Source organism: Triplophysa rosa, unplaced genomic scaffold (genome assembly GCF_024868665.1).
Source record: "Triplophysa rosa unplaced genomic scaffold, Trosa_1v2 scaffold167_ERROPOS91937, whole genome shotgun sequence".
In the NCBI taxonomy this organism is placed as follows: Eukaryota; Metazoa; Chordata; class Actinopteri; order Cypriniformes; family Nemacheilidae; genus Triplophysa; species Triplophysa rosa.
In genome coordinates this window covers 26330-43303 of record NW_026634169.1, presented here as the reverse complement: position 1 = coordinate 43303, position 16974 = coordinate 26330, and the positions used below count along the sequence as shown (strand labels likewise).

Here is a 16974-nt window from a genome sequence, read left to right as displayed (position 1 = left end):
GCTGAGCGAAGTCCTCGACAGTGTCTCCAAACAGCCCACCCTGCGCAATGGGCGCGTCGAGAAAGTGGACTTTCTCAGCGTCGCTCATTTGCGCAAGGTTGAGCCAGAGATGCCTCTCCTGGACCACCATGGTGGACATCGCCTGACCCAGGGCCTGCGCGGTCTCCTTGGTCGCCCTTAGAGCGAGGTCGGTGGCGGTGCGGAGTTCCTGCATTAACCCAGGGTCGGTCTTACCCTCGTGGATCTCTTTCAACGCCTTGGCCTGATGGACCTGCAGGATGGCCATGGCGTGGAGAGAGGAGGCAGCTTGGCCCGCGGCAGTGTAGGCCTTCGACACCAGCGATGCCGAAGTCCTACACGCTTTGGACGGGAGTTTCGGTCGACCTCTCCAGGTGGACGCCGCCTGCGGGCACAGGTGCACCGCGACTGCACGTTCCACCTGGGGCACGTCGACGTAACCCCTAGCCGCCCCACCATTGAGGGAAGAGAGAGCGACGGAACCAGTTTGACGTGTACGCGCCGAAAAGGGGGTGTTCCACGTCTTCGCCAGTTCCTCATGCACTTCCGGGAAAAATGGAACCGGGGTTGGGCGCGGCTTGGAGTCGCGCTCAGAGCCCAAGAACCACGTATCCAACCGTGAGCGCTGGGGGAGAGGCACCGGAGTACACTCTAACCCAATGCACACGGCGGCCCGGGAAAGCATGGCCGACATCTCGACATCCGCCTCCTCCTGAGCTCGTCCCCCCCTAGGGGGGAGCTGCAGAGAGTCGTCGGGATTGGATGCCAGCAATTCGCCCTCCGATGCTGCGATGGACATCTCATCCTCATCACGCATCGTGTCCGACTGCGTGAAGGAGGACGCTGACGGCGTGGCACCGCCAGCTAGGGAACAATGAGGCGAGCGAGACGGGGTGCGAGCGGTTCGCGAGCACTCGGCTGACGGATAAGTGCTCGCAGAAATCCCCATATCACCCTCGCCGCTCGCCTTGGCGGACGGAATGGCCTTAGCCATCCTAGTCACAGCCCGGGAAGCATGCGAGGTGGTGGCTAATTTTCCGGAGAAAACAGCCACCCGTGACCGCAACGTCTCTATGACCATCTGCCCGCAGTGCGGGCAAGATGAGTCCACGAAGGCTGCCTCAGCGTGTTGGACCCCCAAACACCTGACACAGACATCGTGTTTGTCCCCATCCTCGATGAGGACACCGCACCCAAGAGAACAGCGGGACATGCCACGCTGGAGAATTTAACTCTTTTTGTGAATGCTCGAACACCTCTGGAACCGCCGAGACGCTCAGGGGAAGTTGCTGCAGGAAGGGACAGTCCGCTGCACCACGTCGTAGAACCGGCAATGTAGAGAGTCTTTGCTAAGCAGCAAGAGAAGATCTTCATAACCGAAGGCTCCGAAGAACAAAAGGTGAATGAATGATGCACGCCGTCTTCCTTTTATACCCGGATGTCCGGGGCGGAGTCCTGCATGCAAATTTCATTTGCCAATTTTCATTGGCCTTTTCTAAGCAGTCGGAAACGATTGGTTCTCAGGGACGAACCCCATCTGTCGGTTCGACACAACGTCGAGAGACCGACAGAAAGGGAACCAGTAGTTACTCAACTTTTCTGAAAAATAAAAGTAATGACCTGCTTTAATTTAATTCCAAGGTAAAGTAAATTATGTCGAAACAGTTAAATCTTTGTATGGAACATTTAATTACACCAATTAAATAAATTAATCTAGATAGATTTCAGTAGACTAATATAATGTAGATTTCGTAGACTAAAAATAGACTAAAACTATGATAAATTGGGATGACTAAAACTAAATTGCATTTTAGTCAAAAGACTATGACTAAAACTAAATCAAAATTTGCTGTCAAAATTGACACTGATCTTAATTCTAATTTCAGTTAAGCCTTAAAATGTTAAAATTCTTTATTAAGTTGTATGTGACACAAAATAAGTTACTGAAATTGTTAATATTTAGAAATTAAATGTTATTTGAATTTCAGTTTCATTTTTGAATTTTGTTCAAAATATCGAGATATGTACCGAATCGTGAGCTGAGTGTATCGTTACACCCCTAGTCACAATATAATTCCCACAGTTACAATTGTGTTATTCCATGGTTTTTATGGGTTTACTGTTGAAGGTGGAAAAAACAAAGAATAAGTAAGTGATTCTAAACTTTTGAGCTTTAGTGTATTTTTAAACCTGCGTCCAGCCTTTACATTGTGTTTTGTAAACGCTTGCCTCCCTGTTCAAATAGCGTCGAGAGTCCAAAATAAATCCAAATGCCACATATGTCACCAAAGATTTAAGATAAAGTCTAATTTCTTTTTTCAGTAATTTCCTTGGTAGTTTATCTTCTAATATAATCCAGTGTGGTTTAATGCGGCTAAGTCATTTAAAGAGGAATCTTTCCCCTCCGCTTGTCTAATCCTCCTCCTCTGCAAGAGAACTGGTAAATTGGCCCTGTGGCTCGAGTGATTGTGGGTAAGAGCCCTTCTCCTCTTGGCCCCCATCACGCTATTCTGCAGCTCGACTGGCTCTCGACAAGCGGTCAGGGGAGCTGCGCAGAGCATGTGATAAATTCACTTAATCTCTTCCCGGATTTTTCCATGTGCTGGATTTAGGTCAATTGAATCTAGCCTTTGACTAGTGACAGCGAATATCTATTAAGCTTTAAATAAAGTCATACGCTCTTTTGACAGGCTGTTGATGAGCCGGGCATCCCTCTGGAGAATTCCCAATGTTGCAGGTTTAATAATGTTTGTGTATGTAAATGCAAAAGGGAAAGAGATGTTAAAGTTCACGTTCGCCAATTTATTGCTCTGGAATTTTCTAACCCGGTGGACCTATAACACAAACTATTTGCATAAATTTGTGGTTTCAACTAGCCTATTGCTACATACAGTACATCCAAGCTGAGCATTGACGTTCAGAACTCAAGACCAGTTTTACTTTGTCTTTAGTTCTTAGTGGCATTGCGGCATTAAGAACAACAGCGTTTGTGTGTACAGTATAAGGACGCAGGACCGGCCTTTATGTAATCCAGCAGCATCCCCTGAAATGTAATGAAGATCCATTTGAAGTATTTATGATGAAGGCTTTATGAAACAAATAACCGTGATGGGGGAATGTGGGAAATGGAGCATGCCCCAAAGAACTGCGCTCCGATCAACCGCATGTGATTGCTCTCACTTATACTTCTGTGGGTTAACCGGGACCATGAGTGAGAGGAATCACGCACACACAAACTGTCCATTCCAAGGTCAGGTTTTCACAAGGCTTATGGGGAATGATACAGGAGATTATTGCAACGATCAATAAGATGAAAATGAAACAAAGGGGAGCTCACTTTATTGACTTTCTCATGTACAGTGGCAGCTTTAACATTTAATTGTCTCTTAGTATTTAGCAACAACTCCCATTTAGCTCAGCCCTCGACAGCCTAAACAAAGAATAAGACCCGACGTTCCCCACCGTCATTTTAATAGCCTCTCATCTCGCCCATTATATGCACTCTTCCGAGAGCTTTACAATACGCGCCATGCAAAAACGAAAAATAAATTCAATGTGTTTTTTTTTAAAGGTTCGGAGTCTGTTATGTTTAATTCCTCTTCAAATCGACGCGAGAGCCTTCAATGTTTAGTGCGTCTTACATCAAATGTCAAGCACATCGGGCTACCCGTTCAGTTCATTCCCTGTTCGACAAAATCATCCCAAAATGTGGAGCTGTTGTTCACAGCGAGTTCATCACACCATTAGATGTTAACTTAGAAAATTCTCTTGTTTACTGTTTTGAATCCTTTGGTTTTTTTAAAGGCACTGGCTCACGAAGTGGCACGGGAGGTGGACGACACTAAAGCACGTTTGAGGAGGAAACAGAAGAGTTTAAATGAAGGAAACAGAGTGCCTAAATGCTCACTAGAGAAAGCTGCATCTATACTCAACATGACAGAGACTGACCTGGTGGACATGCTTGAAACGGATGAGGTCAGTGTTGACTACGATGTGGACTAAAAATTTAGAGGAAAAAGTAGCAGAAGTTACAGATAATTAGAGATTAAAAGCACATAACAAAGACAAAAGCAATAATAATATAAGTTTTGGCCTAATGTGATTTTCTAGGACCTGACCAAAATCATGTGCATGGGTGTTTTACACGCTGGGAAATGTTTAAAAATAAAACGTTTTTTAAGATGCACAGCCTTTGGGGTGATCTAATGACACTCACACACACCCACCCACACAAAAGAAGTTTGGAGTGTTTTCTTCATGCCTTTTAATGGCATTTCTGACTGTGTTGTGTTAAATGTTTGTGATTTCAGTGTGAGGAGGCGTGTGCAGGTCGTGGGGCAGAGACAAATTGGACCGAGCTTTTTCAACAAATCCTACAGCAGCAGGTTTGACTTCAGTTTATCAACACATTTTTGTGCAAATATGTTGATTTAATTTGTTCAAGTTTTATCATTTTAAGTCTTTATATATGTTTCTTTGCTATAAGTGAAATTACATTTCCTAGCAGAAACTCATGTAATTGCAAAAAAAAAATGTACGCTGATTTATTTTACGATGTGACATAATGGATCATTCAAAGATTGTACTAGATTTATTATTTGGCACTCTTGTGGTCTGAGTTTCCAAACATGCTGTATTTTAATCTAAAAAATATATATATTTCCTGATCATTTTGATTTTATAGACGTATGATATTGTATGGTACTTTATTGCCCTGATTTACCATTTTTTATCATTTACACAAGTAGTCTGATTTATCCAGAAGTACCTTTTAACGCAAAGGACTCAGTTAACACCTGTGGTGTGTTCTTCGTGCCTTTATGGTGATCATTTAAGCCTATCATTTTCCAAGTCATAGGAATGTGATGACCTACAATGACTTGTCAATACAGACTAGAAGTTAACAAAGATCTAAAATTATGGACAACTGAAAGCTTGAGTCTGGTGAAACAGTTCAGATGTATTTATTAATACACAGCAGGGGTGCCAGAAACCCCATCCCGACGTTTAGCCCACTCAACCGAATTTAGTGGGCTGATATTAAACTATGTGCCTCTGCTGGCTCTCATTAAAAGCACATTTCTGATACAGATTAAAATTCACTACAGTTTTAGCTTGTTGTCTTTTTGCCTCTGTCTGTAAACAAAAGGCAGATCCAAAGTGCTTCTGATCTAGCAAAGAGAGCACTGTTGCCAACTAATATTAAGGAGAAATAGGTTGATTTGTTGCTGAAAGTAGCTAAATGATGTTGTGATGTCATGACATCATTACATAATTTACATAATATTGCATAGAATATTGTTAGATTAATATAAAACATCAGTTATTTTATAATGCTAAATGATTCAATTAATCTGATTTCAAAAAAGCAACCATTATAAAATGAACATTTACTCCTCATGAGGTGTAATCACTGTAATTTCTTTTTTGTTTTAAAATGTAATGCTTTTTGGAAAAACAGACAGCTTCGATGACATGCGTCCAACAAATGCTACATCTAGAGGATGCACCCTTTGAAATGAGACATAGCAGTGTGTGTGTATTGTGACTGAGTGTGTGTTACAGAGACAGTTGCTATAATTTAGTTATTTGCTTTTTTAGTTCAAGTCATTTTTCAAAAGTTACATCATAAATTTGGAAAATAGCTAAATTTGTTACTAATTGCTATTTGAAAAAAGTTACCAGGGCAGTGTGAAAAGGTGCTAAATCCAGCAATGAGTTTGATAAGCTGGTGTCAGTGAAAGAGAACAAATTGTTATAATTAATTGTTTAATTTGAGTCTTTTGTAATGAGCTTAGTAATAAGATATTTCATGGAATGTCACATAGATCAATTAGATTTCAAAAGAGGAAACTTACAGTTATGAGAGATTAACTGTTGACATTTTTTTCTAATCATAGAAATTTAAATCATGTTTTCATTTTAATGTGCAATTATTAACATTTCCATTTTTACATAACAGAAAAGAGCCTCTTGCTCTAATTATTATTTATTTGTGAAAAAGGTCATATGGAAATATTTGAGGAAACAAAACTTTCTTTTGATATGTTGATAGCTTGATATTTTATTTTGATATTTATTTAATTATCCAAATTGTATTATAAATGTTGTATGTCAATTGCAAATCAGCTGCAACATTAGCACAAGCTAATAAATATTCAAAAGGTCCTCCATCTTGTAAATACATCACAACCCTACAATCTTTGTTCCCCAATCTAACATTTGTTCTGGCGCCTTGGAGTTAGGAAACGTGTTGCACATTAAAACAAGAGTGCTGCCTTTTTTCTCACACATGCAAAAATGTTGGCTCGTGGTTATTAATAAACGTTCCAATAAGGTCCCATTCAGTAACATTTGCTAACATTTACTAGCATCAAGCTTTAACAACAGCTTCTGATTTAAAAAATGTATTAGTAAATGTTGAAATTTACATAAATTATTATTGATCAATTCTGTAGAAGTATCGTTCGTTGTTTGTTACAAATGTACTCAATAATGTTACCAGTTGGAACCTTATTGTTAGGTGTTAGATAAGTGTATTATTATTATTTGACATTTGATCTTTTCTGTCTTACAATAAATGGGGTAGAAGGGATGAATAAATGAGCACAATAAATGCTATCAGCATTACAATATGTAAAAATTAAAATAATGGAATAAGAGTGAATGGTCTCTTCCCACCATGCATACAAAGAGTGTCGTTTTTTTCCCACGTTATATTTTTTACATACAGAATTAGGTGCACTGCTAAATATTTTGTTTGTATTCATTTATAGATGTGTTCATTATAATTGTTATTATTAAATATACAATATAACTAATCATAAAGTCAAATTTGTATTTGGGGTCTACAAAACATTTGATGTGTAAAAAGGTGCTTTTCATGCTAGATTAATTTTATGTTACATAATCGTTTCAGACACACTAATATGTCCCAGAAATAATACAGATTTTTTCTTTTCAAAATGAAAGGAGGAATAAAGTCAAATGAAAAGAAACATTGTTCTATACCTGGTTAGGCTAATACAAATGATGTAAATATAAGTTTTAAAAACATTTGCACGTACAGTATATTTTATCTACTGTTCTGGGAATTCAAATTTGTCTTGCCTGCATTGTGTTAATATTTGTACCAGACATTGTGACTAGCAATGTTTTAATATGTCAGACAAGAAAAACCGTATGCTAACAGAAACTCTGGTGTGTGTGCTTGTGTGTGTGTGTGTGCGTGTGTGTGTGTGTGTGTGTGCGTGTGTGTGTGTGTGTGGTGCGTGCTGCTGGCGTGCGTGCCGGGTGTACAGTGCGTTTTGTGTGTGTGTGTGTGTGTGTGTGTGTGTGTGTGTGTGTGTGTGTGTGTGTGTTTGATTGTCAGCCAGTAATGTATATCCAGTATAATCCATGGGCTCTAACATGACACTACAGCGCTAGTGGCAGTGACCGTTGACCTCAGTGACCACTCTACACCCCATCTGCATGTCTTCGCCTCTCACCGCCTTGCACTTTAGAGGACTCGGGCGACTGCCATCAGGAAGCTTATTCTCTTTTCCCCTCTCACTCTTTCTCTCTCTCTCTCTCTCTCTCTCTCTCTCTCTCGCTTCCTCTTCTGGGCTGTGAGACCCCGAGGCAGCTTGTTAGTGGTGGGCCAAGTATTGATCTGGCAGGTCTGTCGATGCAGGGAGATTGAGCCGAGCTCCACTAGAGACTATCCACCAGCAGGCTACTATTGACACATACACACACATACACACAGACAGAGCAGCGGCCCTCTGGAGACTCTTCACAGGCAAGTTGCTATCGACGTGTTCTCTGCTAGACCGACACAACTGCCTGCTATATGACAAGGCTGAAACCGGCTCTTGTCCCACGAGAGGCATGCTGACACCAAAACTGTGACCCAGGCATTAGTTTTCCTTTTCTTGCAACTCGCTCATCCTCTGTTTTTTCTTAACGCACTCCGCAGGGAGGGTGACTCTTGCTCTGGCTAGTGATCAAGGCGAGTTTATTGGCAGGTGAGCTTTTTTAATGTTCTCTTTTTGGGGGGAGGGGGTAAGAAGACACGGACCTCTCAGTCAATAGTGGCAGTTTTTTATGGGATGCTTGTGTGTGAGCAAATGCCTTGATGTTCGTGCGATACACCCAAGCTACCTTTAGACGAGGTCACAGAATCATCTCTTCCTTCATTTACAATAAACACCTGGTAGAACTTCAATGGGCATTACATGTCAGGCCGGTGGCCGTTTTTGTGAACAGTCGAGCACAGTGATGCGTGCGAACTCGTGTGTGCGCGCGTCATCTGTCAGGCTCTGTATATGGCGCGAGCTGTCACTGTCAGCCGCTAATGGAGGTACCACTGTGACGACGTCTTATTACCGCTGTGGCCCTGTCAATAGCGCAGCCGTCATTCCGGTGCCACATGTCAGCGTAACATGCTCACGCATGTCAGAATAATGTCGGGCTCAGTCTGCGTGTTTCGGAAGGGAAATACTGAAGAGACGCCATGTCATTTATCCGCCCGTCTAAAACACACCTGAAGGCGTACACGCTGTTGCTTATGATCCGCAACGTGTTTTTTGCTTTGCTGGCTTCAGATGCCATTAACGAACGTTTAGCTCTCTTCGGATGGCGCATCTCTCTTTTATTTCCACACGTTTTCTGGCCACAACGTGCACAAAGCACCTCTAAACCCATTCCCATCTCTCTTAATGAAACAACAACGCTTCCTCACCCGAGGGTCACAACCTGGGAATACCGTTGCCAACCTATAAGCATTTAGAGCGCAGTGCTCCCGACGGCTTAACGTGTCAGGCCATGAATAACCCATCCCGAGCTACGAGTGTCCACCCGCAAACCCTCATCCAGCCCAGGGACCCCCTTCGCCCAGTAGCAGTAGACATTTAATTGCTTGCGTTTATTTGTGGATTCCTAATTATTGACTAGAGGTAAATTATAACACCACAGCCTTTATGAAGAGACGGAAATGACTGTTAGAGCTAATGAACTGAGCCACCCTGCCTCCAGTCATTTATCAAGCACATTCATCTCGGCCTGACAGCACATAATCATTTTAGAAGTCGTGGGCCCCCTACATCCTTAATGTATTCATTCGTGACCGTCAGAACTGGAATTCGAAGGGCTGAAGAATCCGACTGTATTATTTCTGTGCTGCGCTTTAGGCTTTTCTGTTTCGAGTGCCCTTAAAGCGTTTTCTTTATTTGTTGTTGTTTTTGGACCAAAGTGTTGATTTGGGGGCAAAACATTATACACCCACTACATGTATGTGGGAAGTGGCACTAATTAAACTTATAATTACTGTGGCAATTAATGCAGTGACTGAAGTTGGCAGAGCCTGCAGCCCACAGTAAAGCTCCCTTAGGCAACGATGAACAAAGAAAACACTTCTCAATTACGTTCCTTACTTTCCGCTTTACTTTGTCTAATGTGTATATTTAAAATAATTCTACACAAGGTCCCAGCCTTCACGTTCGACCAGTAATCCACTTGATGTTGTTCATTAGCTTGACATCAATCTACAGTAGGAGAAACATCTATCTTTGTTTCAGCTTTCTAAAAAATGTTGACGTCGGATCCGTTGCTTGACTTATTTCATTCCCCGTCTGGAGATTTTCCAGCAGCCATCGCTTAAACACCAGCCTTCTATATAATGACTGTCACTCCAGTCAGATTTATCAGCGCTTGTGATGTCAAGCACCAGTGAACTTGACATGACAGCACCGTCAGCCGACCGGTCTTCTCTGAGCGCCGTGCTATTGTTTGATCCTCATTCTGTTCCCTCCCCTCCATCAGTTCCTAATGAGAGAGATGGAACAAAGACTTGGGAGTGGGAGTCCGTATTTATTCTACGGTGTATTTAGGTCAGATGTACCGGTTCAGGTTGTATAGACCTGACGATGGAAGAAACAACATTTAAAAAAAGGAGTTTTAATTACAAGTATCTTTAGCCCCAAGTGTCCAATTCCCTTTCATATTGGTCTCCAGTGGCGTGAAAGGGAGAATGGAGAAGAGAGGCAGTGCAGGATGGGTAATTACTGGCACAGAAGAATAGATTGGTGCTATGCTTGATTTTCTTACCTGATCTCTTGTTTTCCCACATGTGACACATTCATTATCTTCTAATCAAATGCAGACTTTAGTAGGTCTTGGGTGTTTTGGTTGTTGTGTGTGTATGTTTTTGTTATTCCCACGTTCAATCATTTTGATTTCAAATTAAACGTGTGAAGATCAAAGATCAGAAAGCTTTATATTCTTCTGTGATCATAGAAGGCTGTGTTGTTCATCCGCATTCTGCGGTGGCCTAGATGGGCGAGAATTTGTCGAGTGGCATTAAAAATAGTCAGTGGCGGTTTGGGAGATTTTGCTGGCAGGAAGCAACAGTGCTTAATATGAGATATTTAACATTTTTCATAACTCACACACTACGCATATACTTGCCATCTTTTGAGTGTGCCAGATGGGCAATTCCAGCGTTATGGTTGTGAAGTTTTCAGTCAATCTCAGAAATCAGACATCAGAAGATAATCAGACTATATACGAGTTTTCTATTTTTAAAGAGGAAAACATGAATGTGTTATGCATGTGACAAAAAGGCAGCCCTTTTTTGTGAATAAAATGTGCAAACCAGAAACAATAATACCCAACAAATGGAGAAGAGATGGCTCTTTATAGAACAAAAAATAATTAATTTTAATGAAGAATATGGACCGTTATGGATGTGACAGTTCACCTGACTATGGAAGTTTTCTGTGCTTTTAAAATTCACAAAAAAATGCTTGAAGAGAGAATTCACATGGACATTTAAACCATCAAATATTAACATCTGAGCTATCACTATGGGTAAAACCTTTGGGGGTTTTTTTGTGGATGGAATTGCTGAAATATAAATACCATTAATAGATTAGATCTTATCATATTATCTGTTTATTATTGTTTAACAACTAGAGTTTTAAAATCAAATTAAATCTCATAATCAGTTTTTGTTAGACATACAGTATATCACATTTCTCTTCGAAGTGTATTGTTGAGCGTGTGCCTTTAAAATGTCATTTAAGATTGAAGATGTTTAGCATCACTGCTATTGCCTCCTCCCCCAAGCCAAACTTAAACACTTTTTATTATTAATTTCCGAAAACACATCGGTGCCGTCACGACCTTCCTTTCACACATCCCCTCCTGATTTGCGCTCAGATTGGCCCCACAAAGGGTGCTCTTAATGCTGATAACAAAAGGAGCCTGATCAATCCATTTAGAGAGAGCATCTGATGGTGTGAGCGTGTGTCTTAGCGTGATGAAGCTCAGAGTGTATTGTGACTAGGCCTGTAGCTTCGCCCCAGGCTTCTTCACACTCTATGAAACTAGAGTCACTTAATTGGACTATAAAACACCTTCATATTGTTGCCGGGGTTTTTTCCCACTTCTCCTCAGGCCAGGCCAGTCGATTCAGAATCAACTCCTGGGCGTGTTAATGAAAACACAGCCCAAAAGAGAGCTTTGCTGAATAGTGAACAGCACACTAGGGCTGTCCAAAGGGAGAAGATTACCTGCTAAAGCAGCTGTTACATGATAATGACTGAGTCTGCCATCCCTGTGGGCCTGTTCTAGAGAGCACAGCCAAGATGTGACTCGGGCCTCCCAGGCTAGCGTGGCATCAGATAGCTTTCTACGTCGTCCCATAAAATTACACCTTTTTAAGCATAATTAAATATGGCATTCCTTTGCTGGAGCCCTCGAAGCCATTTCTTGTGTATGTGAAGTTTAGTGCAGCTCAAGCGAGCTTTTGATGAAGTCAGCACAGACACTGGGTTATACTCCAATCTTACACCAGCCCCGGGGGAAACACTGCTCTCCCTCTCTCCCTAATGAGACACACTTTTCTCCCTTTGGACTTTTTTCCTCTTCATTCAGGATGCGTATCTGCGTCTATTTTAGGCCCGCTACCTAAATACATTTGCACTTGGGTTAACACGCTGTATCTCCATTTCGGTCAGAATGAGTCGAATAAAGAATCTTTGTGTGCGAAAAATCGCTCAATGAGGAATATTAAAAAAAAACATTTTACTATGCGTCTCTTAGTTTGAGTTTTTTTTTTCCAATATTTATGGATCATGCCGCCTTTTGATCCCCCAATGCTAATAACCACATTGTCCTTGAGACAGATTTGGGGAAAGAAGAAAGCTACGTCATAGTTTACGTATGTTAACACATCCTTCACACCTGGCTTTAGATTATAACACAGGCACACACAGTTTAACATTCCTTTCTCAATCGTTGCATCACTAAGAACGGTGTCAGGCTGTGAGTGGCACGCTGGCAAATCAAACCTCAAAACAATCCCATTTACTATTTGAGGAAATTGTGTTTTTTTCCAGAAAATATTCGCGCCTCAGCGACCTGTTCCTTGAATTTGTTCCCTGTCATAATTAATCAGCGTGAAGTCCAAAGTCGAGAATCGTCATCAAAGCCAAAGACACCCCGGAGAAACTGTCTGGTATCAAAAAAACGCAAAGCAAAAAAGCCTCACTGTACTTTTTGACAGGTTTTTCTTTTCTTTCCCCTCTCCTCTCTCTCCCCAGATCCCCTCTGCAGGCCTGCTGATGGACGCCATGCTGGTGAAGATGAAGGAAGGCAAAGTGCTGACAGAGGAACTGGCCGCACTGCAAGCTGCAGTCAGCAAAAACGCCTGACCAGAGGAAAAAAAGACAGGGGGGAGCTGGAGTCTGTAAGATGGAGTGTGTGCCCTGCTTGGCAGTGGATGGCCCTTGTCTATGCAGCACTCCACCCGTTGCTCTGCTCCTACATCCTTGTAGTCCTGTGCCTCCGAGAACAAACAGATTTATTCTTGGGCTAAATAATTCAATGCATTGATTCGCCTCCAAAAAAAAAACATCTGTTTGCACACCGATAAAATGATGCAAGACTTGCATCGTTTTGGGTTTTTTTTACATTTCCACATTGCGGAAATCACAAATGACTTTAATGAGAAGCAAAATAGATTATTATCGATATGGTGTTTAATGAAGTATAAATTATTGTGCGCTTGATGTTTTGATTTGAGTGTACAATGTTTTAGACACGTGTGTTTATGTCTGCGTAAACGCAACACAATGTACAGTACGTTTGACCCCAGCAAACAAAACAGCGATAGTTTAGCAGTACACACAATCAAGGTGCTAAAATTGCATAATTTTCATAAAATTATATTCATACTACCGAGAAATGCCTTAAAAGTATTTCTGAGGAAAAAATAAAAATGTGCATTCCGTCGATACACTTTTTGTCTCATTCTTTTGCGTTTACTTAAATGGATCGTTGGGGTAGGATTGTTTTTAACAATTTATGTACCCGTCATTATTGGCTGGATCAACTCCAGAAAAGGAGCCCTTAACATTTATGCGTTAGAATTATCAATTATCGTACGATTTGATATTAACTGATTTAAACTTGAGGTAGACAGTATGTTATATGTTGTATAGAATTTCTATGATGTTTTAGGAACTAGTTGTGGGTCAACCGTGTTAATTGTAATCAAGGAAAATCTATTTCATGAAAGACGTTATCAAGGACAGAAATTGATGGGAGAGTTATTTTGTTTGCATCAAAATATTTTCAGAATAATTAATAATTTTATTATCATATGCAGGCCTGTGGCGCAACATAGGAGACGTATAAATCCATGCCACCCTGGATGTTCAAATATCTGGGTAATGATTACAAATGGTCTATACAATTCTTTACTGAGTAGCATAAAATACTGCAGTTTTATTTATACAACAGATGAAATTTTGAATAAGTAATTTCAAAACATTGATATATTTGTCCAAATGTATGTTGCACTGTAAAAAAATGTTGGATCAGCTTAAAAAGATAAATTACCTGGTTGCCTTAAAATTTTGAGTTAATTCAACTTAAAAATATTAGTCAACACAATGAGTTTGCAACAAATTCATTGAGTTTAAAGGGATATTTCACCTAAAAATGAAAATTCTGTCTTCATTTACTCACCCTCAGAAAGTTTCAAACCTCAAGAAATGTCTTTGTTCTGTTGAACGCAAAGAAAGATATTTGGCAGAATGTTAGCAATTTTCAGTTCTGTGACATCATCCACTACCATAGTAGAAAAACAATATTGTATATTTTTTGTTCTGTTGAACACATAATGAGAGATTTTGAAGAATTTAGGAAAACAAACAGTTCTGGGCCACCTTTGATTACCATTTAATTTTCCTACTATGGTAGTCAATGATGTTTCAGAACTGAAAATTGCTAACATTCTTCCAAATATCTTTCTCCGTGTTCATCAGAACAAAGTAATTTATTGAGGTATTAAATTACATCAGGTAAATGATGACAGAAATTTAATTTTGGGGTAAACTATCCCTTTAAGTTTTTTTTTGTTGTTGAACCAACAAAAAGCAACAACATTTTTTACAGTGGTGTTTCCCTGCTGGATTTACCTGTACTTCAAATCTTTTTATCTAAGAGCTGGTTCTTTTTGTACTAGAGTTTTTATTTCATTTACATAAATTCAGAAATGTTTTTACATTTTTCGGTTGAAATATGATTCTGATCTGGTATCTAAATCTGGCATTGTACAAATATGGCCATTTTTTTAATAATTTTACTTTTCCATTGTTTTTTCCCCTCTTCACTCATTGTTCCCTTTGCCTGCAATTAGAAACCTTGTAAACCGTGTAAAGCCATCCTTTCAAAAATTAACTTAAGAATTCAACTTCTTATCAGTTTTATGCTAATGATGTCGTTTGCATTTATCTTTTTGTAATTAAGGATTAGCCCAAGACTCTGTCCTAAGAAACTGGGGACCAATTTATCTGCCACCCTGGATCTGTGGGCCCCTGTGGTTAATTACCATGCCTTAATAGTTTGGCTCTTTTCTTCTTTGAATACTCGGGAGCACGCTATTGTCAATATTTGTCCCATGTAAATTTGCTAGTTTCTAGTCCCTGTCCTCAAGCATAACGTAGCTAATGACAAGCATTAATAACTCGGAGGAAACGTTACGAAGAGGACTGGCATGCGCATGCGGGGATAGCCGTGTGTAAATTAGCATGCAGAGGCAGCGTTTCTTCAACTTGATCTCTCTCGCCTTAATGCATAGTCAACATGTTTCTGTACCCACTCTCTCTTCCTGCTGTGGCCGCTATTTCTATGACATTCAAATGCACACAACTCCCCGAGGTTTAATTAATAAGGCCTTCCTCAGCCACCCACTGAACATGCTAACGTTCGATCCCACGTCTCGAATCCGTGTGCCATGTAATATCTCATTTCGAAGGAAAGGAAAATGAAACCTATCCCTCTCAAACTCTCTGTGTGTCTCTGCTGCTGCCTTTTGTGAAAGTCTCATTAAGAAATGCACCTTAGGGGACAAACTGATCAGGACTTCTAAATGCTAGGATTTTACCTTTCCTGCATCCCTTTGTTCCTCTTATCATTTTATCTTTCTCTTACACATTCATTCGCTCAATATTTTTTACCCTTAATCTCTTCTTTTTGATAGTCTTGGCAGGTTCGTCTCAGAGCAGGGGGTTCACCTCCCACTGTGGGTAGCTGGGTGCCACAGGGGCTGTCGGGAGTGATGATGAGGGGCTGCTCTAGCTTCAACCCATGAACCTCCCCTCCCCATTTCCAAAATCAATAACGGAGAGCACAGAGGTCTCCTGCAGCATTACTGGAACGGGTCCATCACAGGTCAAACTAGAACTTGTGCCCGGATAAATCGGCGGAGAGGCCATTTTTTGACAACTGAAGTGTCAAACATGTTCACGTTGATCTGTTTGAAGTAAACCGGATAACAGGAATTTATTTATATCATTAATTAGTATGTAAGACACAGTGCATCTTGGTAAACAGCGTGAACAAATCAAAGGGTCTGTAGAAACCACAATAGCTCGATTTACAGTAGAAATTTTGATATAGCTACATTTCGGTGCCTTTGCCATGGCTTTTGTTGCCTAGCTGAATTATGTCTAATGTTTCTATTTAAATGTTCTATGGTAATTTATGAATGTGGAATTAAAGTATTTAAATGTTTACTCCTATCTCATCTAAATAGGCTATGCAGAGATGACTTGTGAGAAGTCACTGGTATGCTGAATTCCTTGAAAAGTGTGTAAACGGGCAGTTGAGCTATATTCAAGCGCCCGACGAGCATCTGACATCCGTAAGTGTCCGAGAAATCCAGTTCAAAATATTTTTTTGCCCTCTTATCTGGGTGTGATGCAGGATTTACACACTTTATCTTATTTTAGAGGTCAGGTTTTACTGGTTACTTTGCCAAAGCGACTGTTCTGTCATACACTCGGTCTATATGCTGCGGTTCCAGGCAACCTTTCTGATAATTCCCTCCTCAGCCCCGGAATGTCAGGATTTAGTGATATTAAAAGTATTAAGTCACATTAAAACATAAATGTTACTATGATTTAGTAACGTTAAAAGTATTTATTAACACATTAAAAGAGCGCCGTTCTGGAAATTATTTACGGCTTAAAGTGGGAAATATCCTAAATCCGAGGTGTCTTGAAAGCAGCCTAATTACGCAACTTCAATCACCCGCCTGGCTATAAATTCAAGAATGTAAGAATCAACGTTAGTTCTGCATTCATACACCTTTAAACAGCATATGTATCTGTAATAAATCACACATTCTAATTAAATCAAGACACACCCAAACTGACATAAACCGCAATTTATTCTGTTTTTTGTTTAGGGCGAGAGTTAGCACATTTTGTTTCAAAATCAACAAACACAATTTGTTTCTCTCTCGACCAGGGAGTTTTCAACAACGGTAAAATAATGTCAAATACAAATGCTGTTGATTTATGTGGGGCAGGTTGTGAAATAAAATATAATTTGTATTAGGCGTATAGTTTGTATTATTAATTCCAGTATAATGAATGCACATCACTCCGTAAACGCCATTAT

The 16974-nt window shown here is 40.5% G+C and overlaps 1 protein-coding gene across 1 annotated transcript in view; it reads left to right on the top strand.

Moving 5' to 3' along the window:
• The window catches only part of LOC130549739 (centlein-like), a 51006-nt gene extending 37360 nt beyond the window's left edge, over window positions 1–13646 (top strand). The window contains exons 17-19 of the mRNA XM_057327045.1: window positions 3823–3993; window positions 4329–4403; window positions 12606–13646. Coding sequence (XP_057183028.1) covers window positions 3823–3993; window positions 4329–4403; window positions 12606–12716 — 357 coding nt within the window. The 3' untranslated portion in view covers window positions 12717–13646. The remainder of the gene's footprint in view (window positions 1–3822; window positions 3994–4328; window positions 4404–12605) is intronic.
• Window positions 13647–16974: the final 3328 nt, after the last annotated feature.